Source organism: Zeugodacus cucurbitae, chromosome 2 (assembly GCF_028554725.1).
Source record: "Zeugodacus cucurbitae isolate PBARC_wt_2022May chromosome 2, idZeuCucr1.2, whole genome shotgun sequence".
NCBI classification, from domain to species: Eukaryota; Metazoa; Arthropoda; class Insecta; order Diptera; family Tephritidae; genus Zeugodacus; species Zeugodacus cucurbitae.
In genome coordinates this window covers 3,558,867-3,581,754 of record NC_071667.1, presented here as the reverse complement: position 1 = coordinate 3,581,754, position 22,888 = coordinate 3,558,867, and the positions used below count along the sequence as shown (strand labels likewise).

Here is a 22,888-nt window from a genome sequence, read left to right as displayed (position 1 = left end):
ATTATTTATTAGAATAAGACTTAGTTAAAAACATAACATAAAACAATTAAGGAAGGCTAAGTTCGGGTGCAATCGAACATTTTATACTCTCGCAATTTATTGCTATATTTTTATTAAGATAACACACAATTTGACCCGTATATTCGACATAAAGTCCAATAGAATAACGAACATCATTGTACGTGGTATATGAGGGCTGAGATAATTCCTGAACCAATTTCACTCATTTTCACCACCAAGGTACACTATATATTATAAAGTGATGGAATCAGATGAAATACAAAATTGAGTTATATGGGAAGTTGGCGTGGTTGTGAACCGATTTCGCCCATTTACGTATTATCAGGGTGTCAAGAAAATAGTGTGTACCGAATTTCATTGAAAATGGTCGAGTAGTTTTTGAGATATAGTTTCTGGCCCATAAGTGGGCGACGCGACGACCATTTTGCTTTTTCTTAAAGATCTGAGTGTAGCTTCTTTCTGCCATTTCTTCTGTGAAATTTAGTATTTCTGACGTTTTACGTTAGTGAGTTAAATAACTTACTTTTAGTAATTTTCAACATAACCTGGTTATTACCGATTTCAACTATTTTAATGGTGTGATGGAGTACGTAAGGAATACGAGTGCAGAAAGTTTGGTTCATATAGCTTTATTGGTTTGTGAGATATGCACAAAAAACTTATTTGGGGACGGGGCCACGCCCACTTCAACCAAAAAAATACATCCAAATATGCCCCTTCCTAGTGTGATCCTTTGTACCAAATTTTATTTTTATAGCTTTATTTATGGCTTAGTTATTACGCTTTATGTGTTTTCGGTTTCGGTCGCTATTGTGTGGGCGTGGCAGTGGTCCGATTACGCCCATTTTCAATACCAACCTCCTCAGGGTGCCAAGGAATATGTGTACAAAATTACATTATGATATCTCAATTTTTACTTAAGTTATGGCTTGCACGGACAGACGGACGGACAGACATCCGGATTTCAACTCTACTCGTCATCCTGATAATTTTGATATATACAGTGGAACATCTCTAACTCGAATGACTATAATCCACAAAAAAACTTCGAGTTACAGAAGGTAATTTGTATGCATTTTGACTTCTATTGCCAATTCAATAGTTCGAATTATGGAGAACTTCGAGTTAGTGCAGTTCGAGTTATGGAAGTTCAACTGTATAACCCTATATCTAACTATTTTATTTCTGGGTGTCACAAACAACCGTTATGTAAACAAAACTATAATACTCTCTTTAGCAACTTTGGTGCGAGAGTAAAAAAATATACGGAAATTTCCAAAATAATATACAAATAGTAGCAATAAGTTGTGGTTGAATTTACTTATTTTTATTTAAATCAATTTGGTTAACAGAATTTTTGAAAAATCTGAAATCTGCCTTTGTGAGGCAGCAACATTCTGAACGGTTGCGATAAGTAGAAAGAGTGTGTGTGTTTGAATTTTCGCAATTTTTTTTTGTTAATCGTATTTAGTTGCTTTAACTAATTTGGAAACTGTTATCAAAACTAAATGCGGCAATGAACTTAACTTGCACACACAAATATATACGCGCAACATATCAGTTGCTGTTGTACAACAAAACGAAGAGTTTTGCCGCATGTGTTGCAATTACTATTGCTGCTTTTGGTTAGAGTGCAATTTCAGCAGATTTTTGTTGTTCGTTCGTAGCCTTTCGTTTACAGTAGTTGCGTTTTGGTGAGTGGAAAGCTGATACTGCACGTGTAGCGTCCCGTTGCCAGTGGCATTTATTGCCCATGTTGCCACGTTTGTCGGTCGGTCGGCCGACGCGTTGTTTGGTTGATATGCAGCGTAGCGAATAATTTTTATTACGTTTTTTCGGGTGTTAGAAACGATTTACTCGTTTTTTTTTGTTGTCACAAACACAAACACATACATTTTCGGGGCGCTTTGTGTGTGGCTGTGCTGTGTTGTCTTCCTTTAATTTGCAGTTTTTTGTTTTGACTTTCAGTTTGCAAGCATTCCTTGTTGCTGTTGTTGTTGTAGTTGGCTTTGGCGTCGACTTACTGTATGGCTGCGCATACATAAACAATTTGTGTTTAAAGTTTTCGCGCGAAAACGTTTTGTTGCCAACTTAACGCACAGCCAGCGCCAACCTAACTGAACGCGTGTTTCAGCGTTTGTTGGTGGTGTGTGTGGCAAGTGTGGTGCCTGCGAGCAAGAACAAGCAATACGCGAGCGAATGGCGTTGGTACAAATTTGTAGATGTGTCAGCGATGACACGTGCACCTCGAAGGGAAACTTGCAAAGGTAGTGCAAAATAGATGTGTGTGAAAATTGGAGCCAAAACTCAAAATCATTATTATTAATCTAGCACTATAGTTTTCTATAAACAGTAGAAAATAACTCCCGAAGAGCGTGAAAGGCTGACATCTAAATTTACCAACGACTGAAAATATGAATTTCAAATCGACTTTAGAATATATAAATGAACGAAAAAGCTTAGTAGACACCTCTTATCAGCAGAAATGAAGATGATAGAGTTGTTGAATCCATTAACTTCTCTCAGTCTACAGCGGATGGCATAGCATGAGAGCTCCCTTGACTTGACGGCACTTCAACATACTGATTTTAGTTTCTCATTTGTGATCTCCTATAGAACAGAAGAGCTTTGTGTTAAATCAGTGAGCTTAACGAAAGGTGAGCCCCCTTAATTTTTGAATTCATAATTTTTTTAAGGAATCCTTTATAATTACTTTCCCTTAGTCCTAGTCTTTAAAAATGTTCCATAAATTCTTCCTACAAGGCGGAAGTAACCCGTCACGCTAGTTAGCGACTATCTGGCAGGTTGCTACTGCTGCATTTATTTTCGGGGTTGTGCAGAACAATTTTCGCGAAGACTGGGATTCAAAACATGCCAGCAACGAAGTCTGGCCAGAATTGAAAGCGGTGGCGAGAGTGTGGTATGCATCAGAAACAACATGTGCCTGTTTGTCACCAAGAACTCGCAACTGACTACTGCTGACTCTCAACACATATCTTAAATATATGTATATGTTTATGTTGTACAAATATGCATACAGATGTACGCAGCAGCAGAAAATACCAAAAAAAACGCCGAGTACTTTTAACTGCTTTATTGTTGCTTTTCATTAGGAAGTTGGCAACAGCCAGACAGGACAGACTTCTGGAAATCACAGCTTTCAAGCTTCCTCTGCATCCGCACTGCAATTGCTCTTCAGCGTCTAATGCCATACGAACTTACGTTACTAAGTTGCTCGCACTTGCAATACAATTTTCCTAGCAAATCTTAGCTTTACATAAGCATATGCGTGCATTTGTGCGCGCAGTGCAATCGAGTGCGCGAGTGCATAAAAGAAATTCGCTAAAACTGACTGTAAAGTGGATTATGTGCTCCTCACTTGCACGCTCGCTACTTCATTCGCCGGCAACTAACTTCTCGCAAACGACATTGCCGCAATACTATTAAATGCGCTTCTGCATTATATGAATATACAAACATATACTGAAATGTGTAGGAATTTGCATTTGGCAATGGCGCCAACGACGCGCAATTTGTTGCTTAGTCAGTGAGTTTGTGGCACAGCTTTTGGAAATTTGTAAATATTACTCATACGACGTGTGGACCGTTGGGTGGAGATTAAGTGTCATAAAAGCGGTATTATATGGAATAACGCAAGTGAATACGTATTTCGTGGTATTTTCATGAAATTGTGTTGCACTTTACAGATGAAATAAATGATGGGTAAGGGTGATACGTTTGCTAGCGCTAAAATTCGACATTCTAAGGGAACTATGAAAGCATTTGTTTCATTTCAATGCGGAAATGGTTGATCTTAATGAGTTTAATTTTCGCATTGCCTACTCTACTGCATTTAAACAACGTTTATCTTAAGTGAGTGAACAAACTTGTACTTTAGTATTGAACGAGGGGAGTATCATATATGAAGTCAATTATTAACAAGTATGGAAAGGCTAAGTTCGGGTGCAACCGAACATTTTATACTCTCGCAATTTATTGCTATATTTTTATTAAGAAAACACACTGATACCTGAGAGATTTACCGAAATTTTCGGTGAAAAGTTACCATGGGGCACTGAGTTCTTCATATTCGATATCCGGGGCATTAAAAAGTTATAGTCCTATTTCGACAACTTTTTCCCAAGTGATGCCACAGGTCATATACAGTGTTTGTGTAAAGTTTTATTTCGCTCTCTTCATTGTTTTCTTATGTATATCTTATAAAGTGATGGAATCAGATGAAATTCAAAATTGAGTTATATGGGAAATAGGTGTGGTTGTGAACCGATTTCGTCTATTTTCCACACGTGTCATCAGGATATAAAGAAAATATTATATACCGAATTTCATTCGAATCGGCCGAGTAGTTCCTGAGATATGGTTTCTGACCCATAAGTAGGCGATGCCACGCCCATCTTCCATTTTGTAAAAAAAATTGAGTGCAGCTTCCTTCTGATATTATTTATGTGAAATTTAGTGTTTCTGACGTTTTTTGTTAGTGAATTACCTCACTTTTAGTAATTTTCAACCTAACCTTTGTATGGGAGGTGGGCGTGATCCGATTTCAACTATTTTCATGGTGTGTGGTGAGGTACGTAGGAGAATCGACTGCAGAAAGCTTGGTTTATATAGCTTTATTGGTTTGCGAGATATATACAAATAACCGATTTGTGGGCGAGGCCACGGCCACAAATTTATTTTTCAAATTTTACTTTTATAACTTTATTTATGGCTTAGTTATGACACTGTATAGGTTTTTGGCCTATTTTGTGGGCTAGTCAATGGCCCGATTTTGCCCATTTTCGAAAGTAACATCCTCAGGGTGCCAAGGAATACGTGTTCCAAGTCTCGTTAAGATATCTCAATTTTTACTTAAGGACGGACGGTATATATAACCCTACATCTAACTCGTTTAGTTTTATGACTTACAAACAACCGTTATGTGAACAAAACTATAATACTCTCTTAGCAGCTTCTGTTGCAAGAGTATAAAAATTTTAAATGTACCTATATATTACATTGATTATTTTTGAGCTTAATGAATTTGTTTAGAAACGAATTGAGTGAGATAATTGAGATATAAATACTGTATCCTTCAGTTCCACGTTTTATACTCGATATTGTCTAAGAAAATTTATTTATACCACATTTGCTGAGGTGAACTTTCAATTTGAACATCTAAAAATACCAGTATTTTAATATTTTTGGATGGGTGCTACGTAGTATACAAGGAATAATGTTTTGTGGAGTGCCACATATGGATTATTGAGTATCATGACCAGTATTGTTTGAGTAAAAGTAAATGCGAAAATAACATTGAGCACTGGGTTTTGAGTGAGGGTTTCAGATATATGTAACAAGTGCTAAAACTGAGTAGAGTAGTCGAAAAAAATAATCAATGATATAGTAATTCTTAAAAAATATTGTTTGAAAGCTTCATATATTGACTGCAAACTGTTCCATATTCACTACCAACTACTGAGCGCTAATTATGGTGAGAAAACGCTGGCTTTGAACACATAATGTCTCTAGTGTTATGCAAACTATATTTTCGGTATGCCAAACTCAAGTTTATTTGTGCTTTTAGTGATTTTCTAATTGTATTTTAATAATTTTGAATGCAGCTATACAAGTTAAGAGAAAATAAGCAACTAAAGTCAAAGTCACAGAAGCAACACTGTCATTTAAGCCGTTTACAACGGCTGTTGTAATTTACTTCCTCCATAAAAACAATAAAAGGATGTCCATGCATATTTCATGTAGTTTATAAGGCAAACTGGTCTGCTATGAGAATCGGCTTGTTTTTACAACTAGCTTTTGCATTGTACGAGTATTGGACACTTGTGGCAAAGTTAATTTTAGCTTCCTTTGTTCGGTTTGAAATTACAGAAATTATGCACATGTGCGCACTTATTTATTGCCTATTTTCATACTCACCACGATTGTTGTCTATGTTCTCTGCTCGTTGTTAGCACATGTTTGCTAAGCTAGCACGCAGTTAGGCACGCACACACAGACACACACTAACCGAGCCGTGACCATTGGTTGGCATGTGTCGAAGACAACACTTTTAGGCAATTAAAAGCAGAAGACTTCGTTATATACTGCGGTGGTAAATGCAAACATGCTTTTATACACAATTTTCTTTATGCAAAGACAGAAGCGATAAATTTTGGTTGGTAGCAAACTCTTTGCAAACTTATTGGTTTATTTTGAGATGGAATATAATAATAAAAGTGTAACTTTTTCAACGTAGAAGCACGTTATTTACCTGAAAAGAAAAAAGAGAAAAAAATATTATTACTTTTTGAGATTTATATATTCATATTTGCATTGGTTGAAAAGTAATAAAATTGTATTTTTAACAAAAATTATTATTATCTTATCTGTACTGTATGTGAGTTGTTTACTGTAGCGAAATGCATCGCCAAAACCAATTTTACTACACACACCGCATGAAATATTCCAGTATTTATTGCGCACATATCACTTCTGGCCACCAAAATTAATTTTATAAATTAGCAAATATATTTCAGCGCCATAACGAATTAAAGGACGACAAACAAGCCGGCCAACCGCAGCAAATTAACCAATTGAAAATTATATTTTCGCCGTCAACGTTAAAACAAATCAGAAAATATGAATAATGCACGTGCCCACAGTGTTCGTGTGTTAGTGTGTGCGCTTGCGTGTGTGTCTGCGTTTGTGAGCAATATAAAATTATAGCCGATGCGATTAAAACATTGTACATTAATTCATATTTGTACAAAAAAGTATTGGTTAGCACACAGTTGCTGTGGCATAATTTCAGGCGTTTCAGCGCAATTTCGAATGAGGCTGACGATGGGAGTTGGTCGTTGGGCGTGGACGCGCAATTGTGGTCACATAATTAAACATTAGCGTAATAGGCGTGTTTGCGCAACTAACTGAATTGTTGCATGCGGTGTGCGCGCGATCATAATTACTCATACGCCGTGGTGCACGCGTGCCAATGCATGCGCGGCTGCAGATAAACGCTGTGTATTTACATATACGCATATATATGCATAAAAATGCCCGCTATTTGCATTATCTAAAGCGCATATGGACTTGCATAAAACGGCTTTGTTGGTGGCAGGCGCGCGACAGAGCGAGTTCATGCATGCTATTTACTTCGGCGCACAGTGGTGTGCGTGCAATTACCATAATACTTTTATGTCGCTGATTTTGCTTATGGCGCAAAAATATCTTAATGGATTTTAATTAGTATGCATGACGTGCGGTGCGATAAATACGGCAAACATGCACTACAGTTAATCTTATTTGCCTATTAAGGGACGGACAACTGTTTTCGCTCGATGTGCTCGAAATTTGGCAGTTAAATTAACGGAAAGTATGTGCACAGAGAATTAAAATCAAATTTTCCATAAAAATATATCGCCCTTTGGGCTGTTGGTAAAGCTTTGTTTTACAAAAAAAAACTAGCAGACCCAGCCACACGTTTTTGTGGCTAAGGTATACATAAAATTAAGTTGGTCCAATCTTGGCTTCGGCGACGATATTGATTACTCGAGGTTGATTTATGTTACGCAGCATGATGACAACTCACACTACTTTTAATTGCAAATTGAGTGGTGATAGTACAGGCAGTTTTAAATAATTTGGGATAATTGACTAGCTGTGTCAACTCTCCTGGACTGAAATTCTAAATTGTCGCATTAAGATCATCGATATCTTTGTTTTTTTTTTTACCACCAATATAGGTCATTCAATCAGTCATTTATGGTGATCATATTGAGGTTTCATGTCAGGAAAACTTCTCTTTCGAGTCAATGAAGTGACAGAAATCTGTTGGAAATGTTATTAATCCATCGAGGTGTCAACTGCGACCCTACCATTTCCAACTGCTTCTACAATCACAATTTGATATTGTTGCAAAAACACTCATATGTTAGTTGCTAATTGGCGATTCTTTATGTGTCGCCACAAATTAAATGCTTTAGGCAAGCGATTAGCCCGTCAATAACAGTTGATCTAGGAATAATCGGAAGAGTCTGGCGTAAATCACTTGCTAACATAATCCTGGCCCCACCTAAAACGTTCATCGACAAACAAGTCCTATGCCTCAAGTACCTCCAGCGACTTCTTGAATATTTGAAAAATCTTCGTTATAGCGATATTTTTAGCGATTTTGCCGACTGATGTTTCGTTCATTTGCAATTTAGGTGTAATTTCAAGGCCGAATGTGCCGTTTGTTAGCCTACTAATCTTGGTGGTGAAAATTAGTGAAATTGGTTCTGGAATTACATCAGCCCTCATATACTATATATGATGATTTTCTATTGGACTTTATGCCGAATATATAGGTCAAATTGTGTGTTATCTTAATAAAATTACATGAATAAATTGCGAGAGTATAAAATTTTTGGTTGGACCCGAACTTAGCCTTTCCTAATTTGTTACAAATTGTTTTGGGCTATCGACACAACCTTATACAATTGAACAATAACAAAAATATTTTAACAAAGCAACAATGACAACCTTCAAAATATTATTTTTTTCTTTTCTCTTTTTATATTTTTCACGAATAAACGGTTTGGCCGTTCTCGACTTTTTGCGAGACTAACGAACATTAATTCATTTTTATATTTATAGATTAAAAAAATTTTGTATGGGAGATTAGAAAAGTGTGGATTTTAGGCTTTTTCAGGGAATTTTTGTAATTTTTTTCTCCGTATAAACCATCCTCAAATCCCCTGGAATACACACAAAGAATTTCATCAAAATCGGTCCAGCCGTTTAGGAGGAGTTCAATGACTAACACACGTTATAATGATATATATAATGATATAAATAATTTTGTTTTACATAATATGGACATATTTACATGTTGATTCGATTAATAATAGCCTAAAAAATTGCCAAAATACTTAAGAACTTGGTCAAAATATATTTTGAATTATTAATTATTTAATTGTTGAAAAAAAAGAAAGTTCCCACAGAGTTGCAATAAGAAACTATAAAACCAACTTACATCTGCATACAATTCAAGGAAGCAGAGTTTCCTCTGATGCAATAAAACAATATATTCTCTCAAACGTTCACTAAAACACAGCGAATTTTCAGCGAAAACCCACATGCCGGAAGTGTAGCACGGAAGTGCGAACAAAGTATGTAAGACAAGCAAGTTGCTGCCATTATTAGTTTGAAGTTGCAAGCAGTTGATAGAATTAGTGTCGCTTTTAGTCGACACTTGCGCCGTTGCAACACCATGCATGTGGTAGTGGCAATTTATGATTGCATTTGTTTTAGAAGTTGTCTCAGAGCATTCAAGCCAACTATATACAAATGCACACGCACAAATACTTATATATTTATACAGTATTTTATGGATTCATAGAATATTGTATTCTTCGTTTAGATATGCGGCGCGTGAACGCATCTTCATTGTTGTTGCAAAATTTTGTGGTTTCTTCACACCAGAACTGTTCCTGTAGCTAGCAGTGGTTGGCAGCGAGCGCTGCAAAAACTCTGAGCGTAGGGCGAGCCACGGAAGCGTGTGGGTTGCAGTTTATTGTGGCAGTATAATTGCCACATCATGTCAGTATATGTACATATATTGGCTCATAACATGTGGCGAAAAGAGATTTTGCGGTAAGTACACACCAACGTCATTTATTAAAAATTACATTGTGTTGTTGCTTTTGTTGTTTGCCAGCAAAAGTTTTCATGTAATCGTTTTTGACTCTTTACAAAGTGCCAAAATTTATTGTCACAGCAACAGCCAAAATGATGAAGTTCGTTGTCATGGCAGCAGCAGGCCACATGTTGTGGCAAGCAAAATTTGCACCGATTTTAATTTACCGCCGGTCGCATGGACCGAGTAACTGTAAACAGTTGGGTTTTCGACACAATGCGCTACGTATGTATACGTATAGCGCTGTTGATATAGAAGTCGTTCACTTATTTATATATGTCTTGAACTAAAATAGAATATCGGTTATTAATCAATTTTCAATAGCTTTTAAGGCAAAAGCTCTTACCACCCCATTTATATTTGCAATAATCCTAAATATTTAAACAAGTAAGGAAGTGCTAAGTTGGGGTGTCACCGAATATTAAAAACTTTTAAAACTTATTAGGGGCCCACGTCCACCTCCCCAAAAAAATTTAACCCAAAAGTTTCCCTACCAAGTATGAAATAAATTAAACTTTTATAGCTTTATTCACCGGTTGGTTAGAGCATTTTATATATTTTCGGTTAACGTCATTTTGAGGGCGTGGCAATTTCCGTCCGATTTCGCATATCTGCAATACCAACACCTTCATGTTGCCAAGAAATAAGTGTACCAAGTTCCATCACGATATCTTCCCATCACACACATCTACCCATACATGTGAATATTTATGGATGTATATTCTCATTGTCATATGAGAAATGTAAATATAAGATGAAAGTAACGACAAAAAATACGAAAACTGACAGGTGTAGGAAGGTGTAGCAAGCAGATGACTGTAATTGTTAATTGTTGTTGGTGTTTAACAAACAACTACTGACTGTCAGCTGTCGCCCAGTTCCAACAAACAACACATTCCTGTAATTACACGAACATAGACAGCTGCACAAATCCACACACCCATACATTCGCATGACATACACACACACACACACACACACATTATTTTGTGTTTATGAAAATTGCATTTGCACTTTACTGTTATGTTGAACTGTAAATTGTAATAGCATGGATGCAAATACTGGATTATACGCAATTTTGTTGTTATTGCAATTTTCGTTTTGCTGCATGTCGACTAAGTTAATGGACAGTGAGTCATGTGAGTCAAGTCAAGTCATGTAAATAACAACAACAGCAGCAACATATCAAATATAGTGTTAAAGACAAAAAATATAAAATTCCCATTGTAAGTGACATAAAGAGTTTGAGTGCTTAGATTTGTATGCCTAAATATCGACGTGCAGCATTCTCAATGCAGACAAGCTGATGAAATTTTATGTTGCCAGCACTATTTCTTGGACTATGATTTATAACTATAATTATCTGATTCATCATCGACAACTATTGTATATCATATAAATTGAATTTAGTCGTGCGTCAAGATGACTAACTACTATATCTAATATAGCTTTATTACTGATCTGATTTCCTATGACTACAATCGCAACTGCTATATGACTACAAGTTTATTGATATGTGAAGCTGAGCTGTAAAATTTTATGATTCTATGAACATAGATATATGTATGTATGTATACTAACTCAATATATGACAAGCTACATATACTATACAATTTACATATCGCTTTATGCTACTATATAGATCATATAACTATAGAGCGGACCATATTGTGCGCTTCTTATCGAAATTGTGAGTATATTACAAATATATATGTATATACAAAGCTATACCAATTTATTCTAACTGACAGTTCCAATATTTCGATAACCACACCGAATACAGTAAGTGAAAAGACTGTATATCTGTATGTATTATTATATCCTAAGCAACCGTATGCGTGCTGAGTTTTGAGCCTTTGGTATATATATATATCACAGAAGTAGAAAAGTTTCAATAGAAACAAAAATAGGTATTTTGAAAATAAAATTGAAGCGTCACGAACAAAAGTTTTAAAAAATCACACGAGTAGCTTTTAATGAAATTAAAATGATACGAGTATACAGCAAATGGTTGTTGTACGTAAGAGTATATGAGCAAAGTTTTTTTTGTTGGTAGATTACGAGCTCAGCGCTAGTGAAAAAGTGCTGAGTGCGTTGTTGTGTGAGCGCGATCTATTTATTTACTTATTTACTTTTTAGTTTTTCGGTTTTATTAACGCTTCAGCAAAAGTTCTTGCATTGCAAAGGCAGGCGGGGTTAGAGGCTTACGAGTTGAATGACTCAGTGTAATGCAACATAAATAAGTCTTTATTCGCAAACATTCACGCGGATAATAATACATACACAAATACTAAATATGTTTTTATATGGGTGATTCTACGCTAAGAGGTTTCAATGCATAGAGAAAAAGGCCAAAGAAAAACTTTGGATTTTTTTCATGAAACCTCTATATTATGATTTTTGTCCCTTTTATTTGCCTTTTCACTTAAGGGCAATTTAGTTTATACATATTTTATTACTTTTTCGACGGCTAGAGTAAATACTTCGACCAGGGGCGAGATATAAAGTTTATGGTAGATAATTATTTAACCAAAAGCAAAAAAAAAATAATTTAAAATAGTTTTACAAATTAAAGATACTCTCTTTCCTAGAAGAATAAATCATATAATTAAAATAACAAATCAATAAATTCACTATCTATCCTAAATAAAAGAAACAAATATTAAATATAAAATCTTAAGCTCTTTCAAAAACATTTGCCGACTTTTTAAACTATTACTTCTTCCTCTGCGCTTTTAAAGGAAGATTTGGCATGGGGAGAGTCTGGCCAACCTGATATTATTTATATATATATATATATTAGGGTGGCCCTTATTTTCCAAAGTATTCCGATTCTCGATCGCACCCCCTAGAAATATAAGCATAGCCGAAAAACTAGGTTAATCAAAAAAGATTTAGAGGTTGCGCAAGGAGCTTGAGATCCTGAAAAATTACGAAAAAATCGCAGTTGTCGATCTTTTTAATTATTTCCACAATATTTTGTTTCATGGCATAAAAAACGTCATCTTCGAATAATGTCAATGCAATACATTCTTCGGACAGGTACCAGAGGTGTTTACAAAATTTTTTTATTGCAATTTCAGAGATTTTTTTATTAACATTTCTATACTCGTGAATTTCTGTAATAAAAAATAAGTCTTGAAGAGGTGCTTTAGACGGATTGGTGCAGTTAAACCAAAACTTAATGTAGAATCTTATAATAAATGCGCATATACTTGCTACCGAATTCTCTTCATATTCCGTTAGTTTGAACTGTTCACGAAATAAATAGATCTTTAAGCAATATAATGTCTTAGACATCCACCGCGCATGATGAGTGGGACCTGGTACACGAAATTTTATGCCGTTATTTGCTCCTAGACATATAGAGGCCAATTGCAATAATTCCCTATAGTCATCTCTAACTATTTTCTTTTTTCATCTCTTCCTTACAAAAATTTAAAATAGTATCTACGTTATCATTCAAACGTAATTTTAATTCATTGTTTTGTAGCAAGTCTTTAAAATTGTTTTTATCAATATTTTCCCAATTCTCTTGAAACCGGCGAAACAATTGGACGTCTTTACTTGTATTTACGGGAAAATAACACTCGAAAACCCCTCTCAGCATTACTTCATATATATGATGCCGACAAGGTAGATACAAAAGCTTTCGCTCAAGTTTTTTTTCTAACAACGTTGCAGCTCCTTTTATTACGCCCGTGTTAGTCGATGTCGTATCAAAACAACAGGCCACAATATGATCCTTCAAGTCCCATTCAAATATCAGTTCGTACAGCATATCAGCTATTTCTGTCTACATTGTCTACACGCGACGATTTCTCACTTTTGCGACTACGTTCGCACACTAGCTTTTAGCAATACAGAATATAAATTTTAATGACATTAGAACCGTTATAACGGTATATCACGAGCATGCGACGCTTGAGAATGCACGTGCAACACATTTAATTTACTTTCATATTTGTATTTCTGTAACTCTATCATCAATCGATCGATTTTTAAGATTGTGGTAATTTTGGAAAGGTAATAAAATGCAGATCTTATTACGGTATGGAAAACCAGGGATAGTGTGGCTTTGAAATATGGAAGTCTGAGACATAAAGATGGCAAAAATTCTTAATTTTTCAGGATTTCAAGCTCCTTGCGCAACCTCTAAACCTTTTTTGATTGACCAAAAACTTTGTATATACTAGTTTTTGGGCTATTCGCATATTTCTAGGGGGTGCGATCGAGAATCGAGAAACTTTTTTTTTCCTCCAACTAAGGGCCACCCTAATATATATATACATATATTTGGTGTATGCACCGCCACCGTCCATTCGAACAACATGACATAGCCAGCGTAGCCTCTGTGTTTTTATTCGCTGAACTATATCGTTCCATCATCTGCGTTATTTGCTTTTTCCAATGTTCAAAGGACCATAAATCTTCCACATAACCTTCTTATCGAAAACACCTTGTGCCGTCTCATCGGATGTTGACATCGTCCATGATTCTGCACCATAAAGCAGAACGGGGATGATAAGGGACTTGTAGAGTTTGGTTTTGGTTCATCGAGAGAGGGCTCTAACATTCAAATGTCCACTTATGATGATTAGTATCTCCCCTGGTCTCTAACTCTCTCCCCTGGCAGTTATTTTGCCAGGGGAGAGACGTTTTCATGAAAAATTTAATTGTTTGAATTGACTGAATTATTTTTTGGATTAATTATTTATTTCACTTTAATTATCGCAGTATTAGTAATTTAGTACAATAAAGGCAAATAAATTAAATTAATAGTATACGTTATATGAATTGCCAGGGGAGAGACAAAATCAGTTTTCGAATCCCTACACCGCATGATCGAACCGCAATAAATAAAAAACTACAGCGATTGGTATTATTAACTTCAAGTTGATATACTCTTGAGCACTTTTTTCAATGCGACCGTCTTAAAATTTATGTCGTACAAGCGGAACAAAATTTGGCAGGGCAGATATATAAGAAAAGCGGGACAGAAGTTCATTTTTTAAAATTATATTAAATAAACAAAATATTTTGGTTTTTTATTTAACAATACTAAATTTTGATTATTTTACTTTCGATTGAACTTTGTTTAAGTTTAGCATTTCATACAAAAAATATATGTATTATCCAAAAGTTAAATGAAAAATAGCAATGGGACAAACCAGGGGAGGGACTTTTTTAGACTTTGAAAGGAATTTCAGAAAAAATTGTTTTAATTATGCATTAAATTGTAATGTTATTTAATGCACTACATTAATATGATGTGATTCATTTAAAAAAATAGCAACATAAAGGACGAAAACAATACTTTATGCTGATTGCCGCACAAGTTACCTCTTATCGTAGAATTACCCATATACAAAATTAAATTAATAAAAGCAGAGAGTTGTTATTCATTCATATAGAAGAGAGCCATGAGTTTCGTCCAATTTCGTTTAATCCCATATTTATTGCCGTTCAAAAAGTATGCTTCGTTTCAAATGGCTAAGTGAAGATACATACATTTTTGTTTTTGCTTTCTACTTTTAAGTTTAACAGCGCTGGAACAGCTGGCACTCACTCCATGACAAAACCGTGCCGGGCACACCGCTTTCGTATGACAATGCGACGCTTTGGCGGTCACGCAAGCATTGTGCGGTCGCCCTCATGTGCTATCATAAATGTTTAATTTGCATAAATGCGAATTCCTTGGATAATAATTTACGTGCATAAAGAATTTTGCATGACTAAGTTTTTCATCTTCTCTTTCTCTCATTTGTGACGCTTTATTATGATAAATGCGAATTGAAAATTCTTATTTGAGGATTCATTGGATTTGTCGACAATTTTTAATTGGTCCAATAGACGTGAAAGATGATGGAAAACACTGTACAATTGTATTTTTAGTTTTATTGGAAACAACGAAGAGACGTTTATTCTGTCGAACCCAGTTGAGACTACGGGAAATAAATTACGTCCTGCTGCTTGCAGAATATAATATGAATTCGTTAGGTGGGAAATCGCAAATTAATCTAAATCAGACTCAGATCATCTGTAGACAGATCTCAGTATATGATTCCCTTCCTCGTATCCAATCTATGTACGACAATATCGAAGAGGACGAACCTGTAAATTACTTGATTAATGTGTGTTTAGTACTTCCATGTGTTTCAAGATTTTTTCATAAATTTACACAAGAAAAGTACTTTATAATAATGTAGATATGAGAGTTAATTGCAAAGTAATTGAATACAAAACCACTCCTTTGTAGTCCATTATTGGAATATAATATGTAAATAAAACGCCCCCGGATTTAAACCTAAGGTGTTTATTGCATCGATCGTGTACTGTTGTCGGTTAATACATAAACTTAATTCATAATTCTCTGTCACTTACTTGGTAAAATCTAAAATATTTCATTTTTGTAATGCTACTAAATATATAATAATTTGAGGTTAAATACGATTAAATACGTTTATAATGTGATAATTTGAGTATTACTTGTGGTTTAAATGCGATTAGATAAACATTAAAGCGATTAAAGTGATAACGTAAGCCATTAAGAATAATAATAGTTCAAGCCAAATTGTCAATTGTCGGTTGATTTCCTCTCGGCACTCTCTTTGTACGTGTCGACGCTACAAACGCATCTTCAGCTCATCGAGCATACGGTAGACCTTGATGAACTTCTTCTCCACGATCTCCGTAAAGGATTTGATGTCGTTGCGCACAATGGCCAGCTCCAAGGCGGCCTCCGACAGGCCGTCCCCAGAGCATTTCTTCGACGCCTTGTTGCTCTCATACCAACAGGCCACACCATCCACATAATCATCGACCAGTTCCGGTTCCGTGGTGTCCTCCATGAAGGATATATCACGCTTCTTCACAAACGAATTCATCAGCAACTGCAGGAAATCACAGTTCCAGTTATTTTGCTGGAAGTAGAAGTACTGCAGTGATTTTAAATCGTTGAAAAGCGGAAATTTCATATTGTACAGCGAGTTCCCAGAAATGTCCAGCTGCTTGAGCTGCGACTGCTTCTTAAACAGATCCTCGGGTAGATCATGCATGCCGATCGAGCTCAAGTTGAGCCGCTGCAAGCCGGTAAAGCGCCGCAACGGGTTGCCTTGCAACGTGCCGAGCGGGTTGTGCGCCAAATCCAGACCGCTCACGTTGGCCGCATGCGGTATGTGTGGCAGCTCGCGCAGCGAATTGTTGCGCAACTCTAAATCGTGGACATAACCGTAGACGGTGAGTTTGCGCATGTCGCAATCGTTGCAAATCGCGCTCTCCAACACGGCAAAGTTGAGCGTAAGATCTTGCAGCTCATTGCCCGAGAGATCTAAGAGTTTCAGACGCGGCTGCAGCTTGAACAGCTCAGTTTCAAATGTTACAAACCGATTGCGCGACAAATTGATGCGCGTCAAGTTGAGGTTGCGATCGAAGATGCCGCGTGGAAACGCCGCCAACCGATTGCCGCCCAAGTTGAGGTCTAAGAGTTTGCGCAGTGGCGCGAAGACGCCAAGTGGCAGCTGTGCCAGCTGGTTGTCAGCCAGCGACATTTCCTGCAACTCTTTTAGCGCATGGAAGCTGTTGTTATGCAGCGTACGTAACTGATTGTGATTCAAGTGTAGCGTGTGCAGATTATCGGCGCCAAGAAAAATATTTTTCGGTATGTCGCGCAGCAGATTGTGTCCCAGAAAGAGACTCATCAAATTGCTGGCGCCTTCGAATTGTGGCTTCTCGAAAACTTCGACTGAGCAATTTTCCATGCGCAGCACCTGCAAATCCGGGAAGGTGTCGAACATCAGATGCGGTATTTTGGCAATGCTGGAGTTGAGAAAGGTAAGCATAAGCTGCTTGGCGATGGGCATCTGCGACAGGATGACATAGTCATTGCGGCCGATATCGATGCCGCTGCAAATGCCGTGATGGCAGTGATCTTGCATCCAGACGCGACGTAGTTGCGCTGCATGTCCGTTATAGTGTGTATGTAGCGCAGCGATCGCGCAGACAACCAAAAAAAGAAATTTCATTATCGGCGAACGCGCGTTGTCGAATGAAACTATTTCACTGTTCTATTTGCACAAAAAGTTCTTATTTATTTAACTTGTATACCTGTTGCCACCCCTCGAGTTAATGTGCGCGCGCGCCACTCGAGGGGGCTTACACGCGTTCGTCACAAGTCTAGCGATGTGTTGTCCGCGCGAGTTTCACCACAACAATCTTTGAATCGAAAAATTCCTTTTTATATATTTCTAAATTTGATTGACACTTTTCGTGGCAAACACCGTTATTCTAACGCATTCGCGTCGATTTCACTCAACCGACTGATAGTCGAATGTTTCGTAGCGGCGGCAACAACATGCGCCCGCCACTAAGTGCTGCGCTCGACTGCCGTTAGACACAAAGCTTCGATGACCAAGTAGGCATAGTTTATTTAGTTTTTGACGAATTAAAATTGTACCGTCTCACATGCATACATTTTTTTAACTAAGCATATTCTTCCAACTAACTGCATTAGTAATATAGCTCTGCGTACGTTGTTCTTGCTCATAGTACCCCTTTTTGTAATTTATAATATTAAAAAGCCACAACAGGGGGCTGGCAAAACTAAGCGTGGACTCTAGATTATATTATTGTTTGTATTGTTGTTGTGATGACTGACTAATCAATGATTGTTGTTTTTGTTGCACAGTCGTCTGATTTAAAATTGTATACATACTGCTTTGTATGTAATGATCTGGTAGATGAGTGTGTGTGCGTGTTGTTGGTTGGTTGCTTGGGTTCCGTTTTCAATTAAACATCCGCTGAGGTTTCTATTTAATTCAATTGCGGTCGAACATTTAGCATATACCACGAAAATGCCACCAGAGTCGAGCGCACACATAAATACGTACATATATACATATATATAACATATATGTGTGTTCAAAAAATAACGGGAATTTTTTTTTTTTTTTTTTAAATATTCATTCGTCTACATACATTATAATAACGCGCCTTTAAAAAGTCTCCCTTCGATGCTATGTACTTATTCCAGCGCTACTTGTAATCATAATTCTAAGAGCCTTCAGCGATTTCTAGTATGCTTGTAAAACGACTTTAGAGGCACGTCGTTTTCTTTATTTTTGAGAATAGGGAAAAGTAACATGGAGTCATGTCTGGCGAATATGGAGGCTATGGTATCGGCACAGTATTTTTTTCAGACAAGAATTCACGAAAAGCAACGAAGTGTGAGCTGCTACAGACAAAAGAAGTGATGCATTTAATTGAAAATTTTACCGTACTCAAGGGGCATGTACATATATCAACATAATAAAAAAAATTGACAATTCTACTCTTCAAAAATCCCGTTATTTTTTTAACATACCTCTTATATATAAATAAGAGTAGCGAGGGAGATGAGAATGAACTGAAATACTCATAAATAAATGTTTAGGCTTATACACCATATATTTTTAAATCGATTTACGTAGAACACCAAGTTGTGGTTTTTAAATAACAAAATCGATCTTAAACAACACGATTATTTTGCTTCAAATGTTGTCAGGCATAATTCTCGTTTTTTTTTTTAAAGAAAATCAGATCGAATAGTTATTCTGTATTCGAACTACAAACAAACAGAAATCAGCATAAGTTTTATATTTGACGAATTTCATTGATTTCCGATGTCACAATATGTTAAAGACAACATAGGCTCAGCGGAATTAAATAAAAGATGGGTGTGGTTATTACATGATTTTCTCCACTAGAAGGGTGATAAAATTACGTAGAATTTGAAGTCAGGCTATTTATATATATAGTTTTGAGCATTTCTTAACACAAATGCTGATATACATATATGTAATGTCTAGCTCAAACAGAACAATTTCAAAGATAAGTGAAATAACTATAAATTGAAATGAGCTCAGAGTGTGTGAAACATCAGAATTGGCGAAAAAATATTTTTTTCTGTTAACCCACTCACACAACAACATGGCACTTGATTTATTAATACCATTTCAATTTTGTAGATTTGCTTTCATTTCCTTTCGCTGCAATTGTGGCCATTATGTCGAACTTTCAATTTCAATGGATTTATTTGAATTTAAGTGTTGATGATAAAAAATGGCTTTTAAAGTAGGAAATGTACACATTTTCACCACATTACTGATTTCGCCCTCACTGGGACAAATGCAGGCTTACAAATGTATACATATGTATATACATATGTATTTTGCCTACGTGCATGCTTTGCTATGTAACTCTTTCGATAAATGAACATAAAAAAATAATGGCTACAACAACAAAACGAAATATATATACTATATGAAATAAACAATTTTCAACAGCAAAATAAATACAGCGACACATTAATCTGCAGATTTAAATGACACATTTATTTTTGAATATATATATGGTGAGGGGTGCACATGTGTTTGTGTGGTTGTGTTATGGGCGATTTATGTTTACACGCTCATCCGCTTATCCGGCGGATTCGTGTTGGACCAAACAATCACTCGCGTCAGCAGCGGTAATTGCAGAGAGTTCAGCACACATGCACACTTACAATTGCGTCTTTACCCTCCTTCTAGTTAGTGTTGTGTGTGTGTTATCTCCCTTTTTTCGTTTTTTATGGTACGCATACATCCGGTCTTGTCTGTGCGGGCATTATCGCCTGCCGTATGACACTCGTTCAGTTTGGCATAAGAAAGGTAAAGTAAGTACACCGACAGCATGACGAATCCCCCTCTCCCTCTTTAATGGCTCTTTTACCGCCGCTGAGTTGGTATTACCGTTAAATTTCCCGTTCGAACTTTTACGAGTATTACCGGTTAACCGTAAACGAGTAGTTTTTCCGTTAAATTTACTACAGCAAATTGCAACATGCATGTGCAGTGCGAAGGTGAAAAGAAAATGGAGAGTGAAGTAGCAGCAAAAAGCCAAATCCAAATTGAAAAGCGTGAAAAGCAGGTGGGTTTAGTGAAGTACAGATTTAAAAAGCTGGACACTGAACTCATCACTATTATTTATAACAACTGATTTCAGCTTTTAACGGATATTTTATGGGTCTGTTCTAGGGTTGGTCAATTGAAGTAGTCGACCTTTGAATATTACCATAATGCATATAAAATCTTGTGGACTATGGAACATTCAAAAAATATCAATAAAATACATCATCCACTGTTAACGGTTTTTTTTTTAATTTTTATTTGAGCATTTGAAGGCACATACAATGTAAAATCTGAATCAAAACTCTGCAACAGATTCTCAGTTTTCTAGATTGCTAGTCTGCTAACGTGCAACGACTCTTTAGTGACGGAGTTAAGGTTGGATTTGAGATAATATACCATATCGCCATACCCATAACCATTGTCATAACGATAACGATATTTACTATAATCGATTATTGGCACCATAACCATAAACAGCATTTGTAGTTTTTATTTTCAATTCGAAGGTGCCAAATAAATAAAATAAAAAATAAATTAAAAAAATCACCAAACAAATTTCTATGGTTACAGCAGAAAATCAAAATTCAATAGACAGTTATGGTTATGGTCTTGCTGTTATGTTTGTTTAATTTGGTTCAAATAGCTGTTTTATATGGATATGGTTATGGCAACTTTAATTCAACCTTTAAGTAAGTAGTTAGTAATCACTCACTAGTCGTTTTGAGAGCCTTTGAATTTTTGAAAATGTCAGAGGATTCCATATGGCAAGATGCGTCCTTTTTTGCAGCTGTTGCCTTATATGTGTATATATATTATGTGTCCTTGTTCAAGTCTGGGAAACCAACAAATCTGTTTTTCAGCAAACTGTTTGTGGACACATGCAACAGTTGCACAGTAACAGCATTGACATGCAGCATGCCACATGCCTCTCATTTACATTTTTATTTCCAATGCGAATTTCGGCAGTTTTACAGGCGACTTTCGCATAATCTCATGCAAAAAGTTGTATTCGAGTTCACAAATGCGCGGAATGGTTTACCTTGGCAGTTGAATGTGATAAAGGGTAGCGGTTTTTGTAGAGTGGATGAGACGTAGACACGTAATAGCTATATGTCAACGCAGAAGAGGAGCCAGGTTTTTATGTATACAAATTTCCTGAGAGAATTTGAACAGAGCGAATAGTAACGTTAGCGATTTTAATGCAGAGATCGAACCGAAATAAACGTTTCATTCATTTATTAAAATACCATAATGTCGACCGAGTCGGAAGAATACTATATTTAACCACTTAAATTATTGTCTTTCGTAATTTTTCTTAAATTTTATATTTACATATATTAGAAGTGGAAGCATTGAAGCAGTTCTTGCTTTGGAACTATTAGTTTATGTTTTTGTTTTGTTCACTGATGTTGTTGTATTGTGGTGGTGTTTGTTGTTGCTATTATTAAGCTGTAAATAACACAGCATATTATTTGCTTCAATACTGGGGTGAATTGTGCTTAGGGTAAGGTGTCGTGCATAAATATGTGTCGCCTCATCAGTCGTGTGTGCGAGTTCTGCCAGCAGAGAGGGAGTCAAACGACGATCGTTACATAATTTCAACAATGCGAATGTTGTAGACAAAGCAGAGTCGATGGTACTTTTTGCAAGCAATCAAGTGATCTATCTACATCATTACACCGTTGTGAGCATAGAATATCAACATCAATGTGATTATGAAAATATACTCTACGAATGTTTGTAGCTAGTGGAGAATATGCATGTGTGGTGTAAAGGAAATAAGGGCAATAAATATACTGAATACTAAATTAAGAAATAAATATTAGATTTTTTTATAAGGTGAATATCCGTGATATCCGCTATTTTTACTTTTGTAAAGTCTGCAATATGATTAGTCGTAAATAAAGACTATTTTTGATAAAAAAAAATTTATTAAAGTTGACCTTAAAGTCGATTTACAAACATTCTAAATAAATAATAACATAACCTAAACAAGTGAGCAATAATGTTGATGAAGTAGCAGTTAGCAAAGTCGCACACCAATACGGTGATCATATACTTCTCCTTCTTCTTGACTGGCGTAGACACCGCTTACGCGGTTATAGCTGAGTCCATAACAGCGCGCCACGCTTCTCACCTTTTGGCAGTTTGGCGCCAATTGGTAATACCAAGTGAAGACAGGTCCTTCTCCACCTGGCCCTTCTATCGGAGTGGAGGTCTCCCTCTTCCTCGGCTTCCACCAGCGGGTACTGCATCGAAAACTTTC

At 36.2% G+C, this 22,888-nt stretch overlaps 2 protein-coding genes across 5 annotated transcripts in view; both read right to left on the bottom strand.

Annotated features, from left to right (window-relative positions):
- The window catches only part of LOC105208452 (furin-like protease 1), a 307,454-nt gene that overhangs the window by 74,526 nt on the left and 210,040 nt on the right, over positions 1–22,888 (bottom strand). The window lies entirely within an intron of this gene.
- LOC105221573 (carboxypeptidase N subunit 2) lies at positions 15,998–19,085 on the bottom strand. The gene has a single exon (XM_011198640.3). The coding sequence runs from the start codon at positions 17,719–17,721 to the stop codon at positions 16,324–16,326; it is 1,398 nt and encodes a 465-aa protein (XP_011196942.2). The 5' UTR covers positions 17,722–19,085; the 3' UTR covers positions 15,998–16,323.

Excerpts from the sequence above, each read along its gene's own strand:
- LOC105221573 (XM_011198640.3), bottom strand. The coding sequence starts at position 17,721 with ATGAAATTTCTTTTTTTGGTTGTCTGCGCGATCGCTGCGCTACATACA.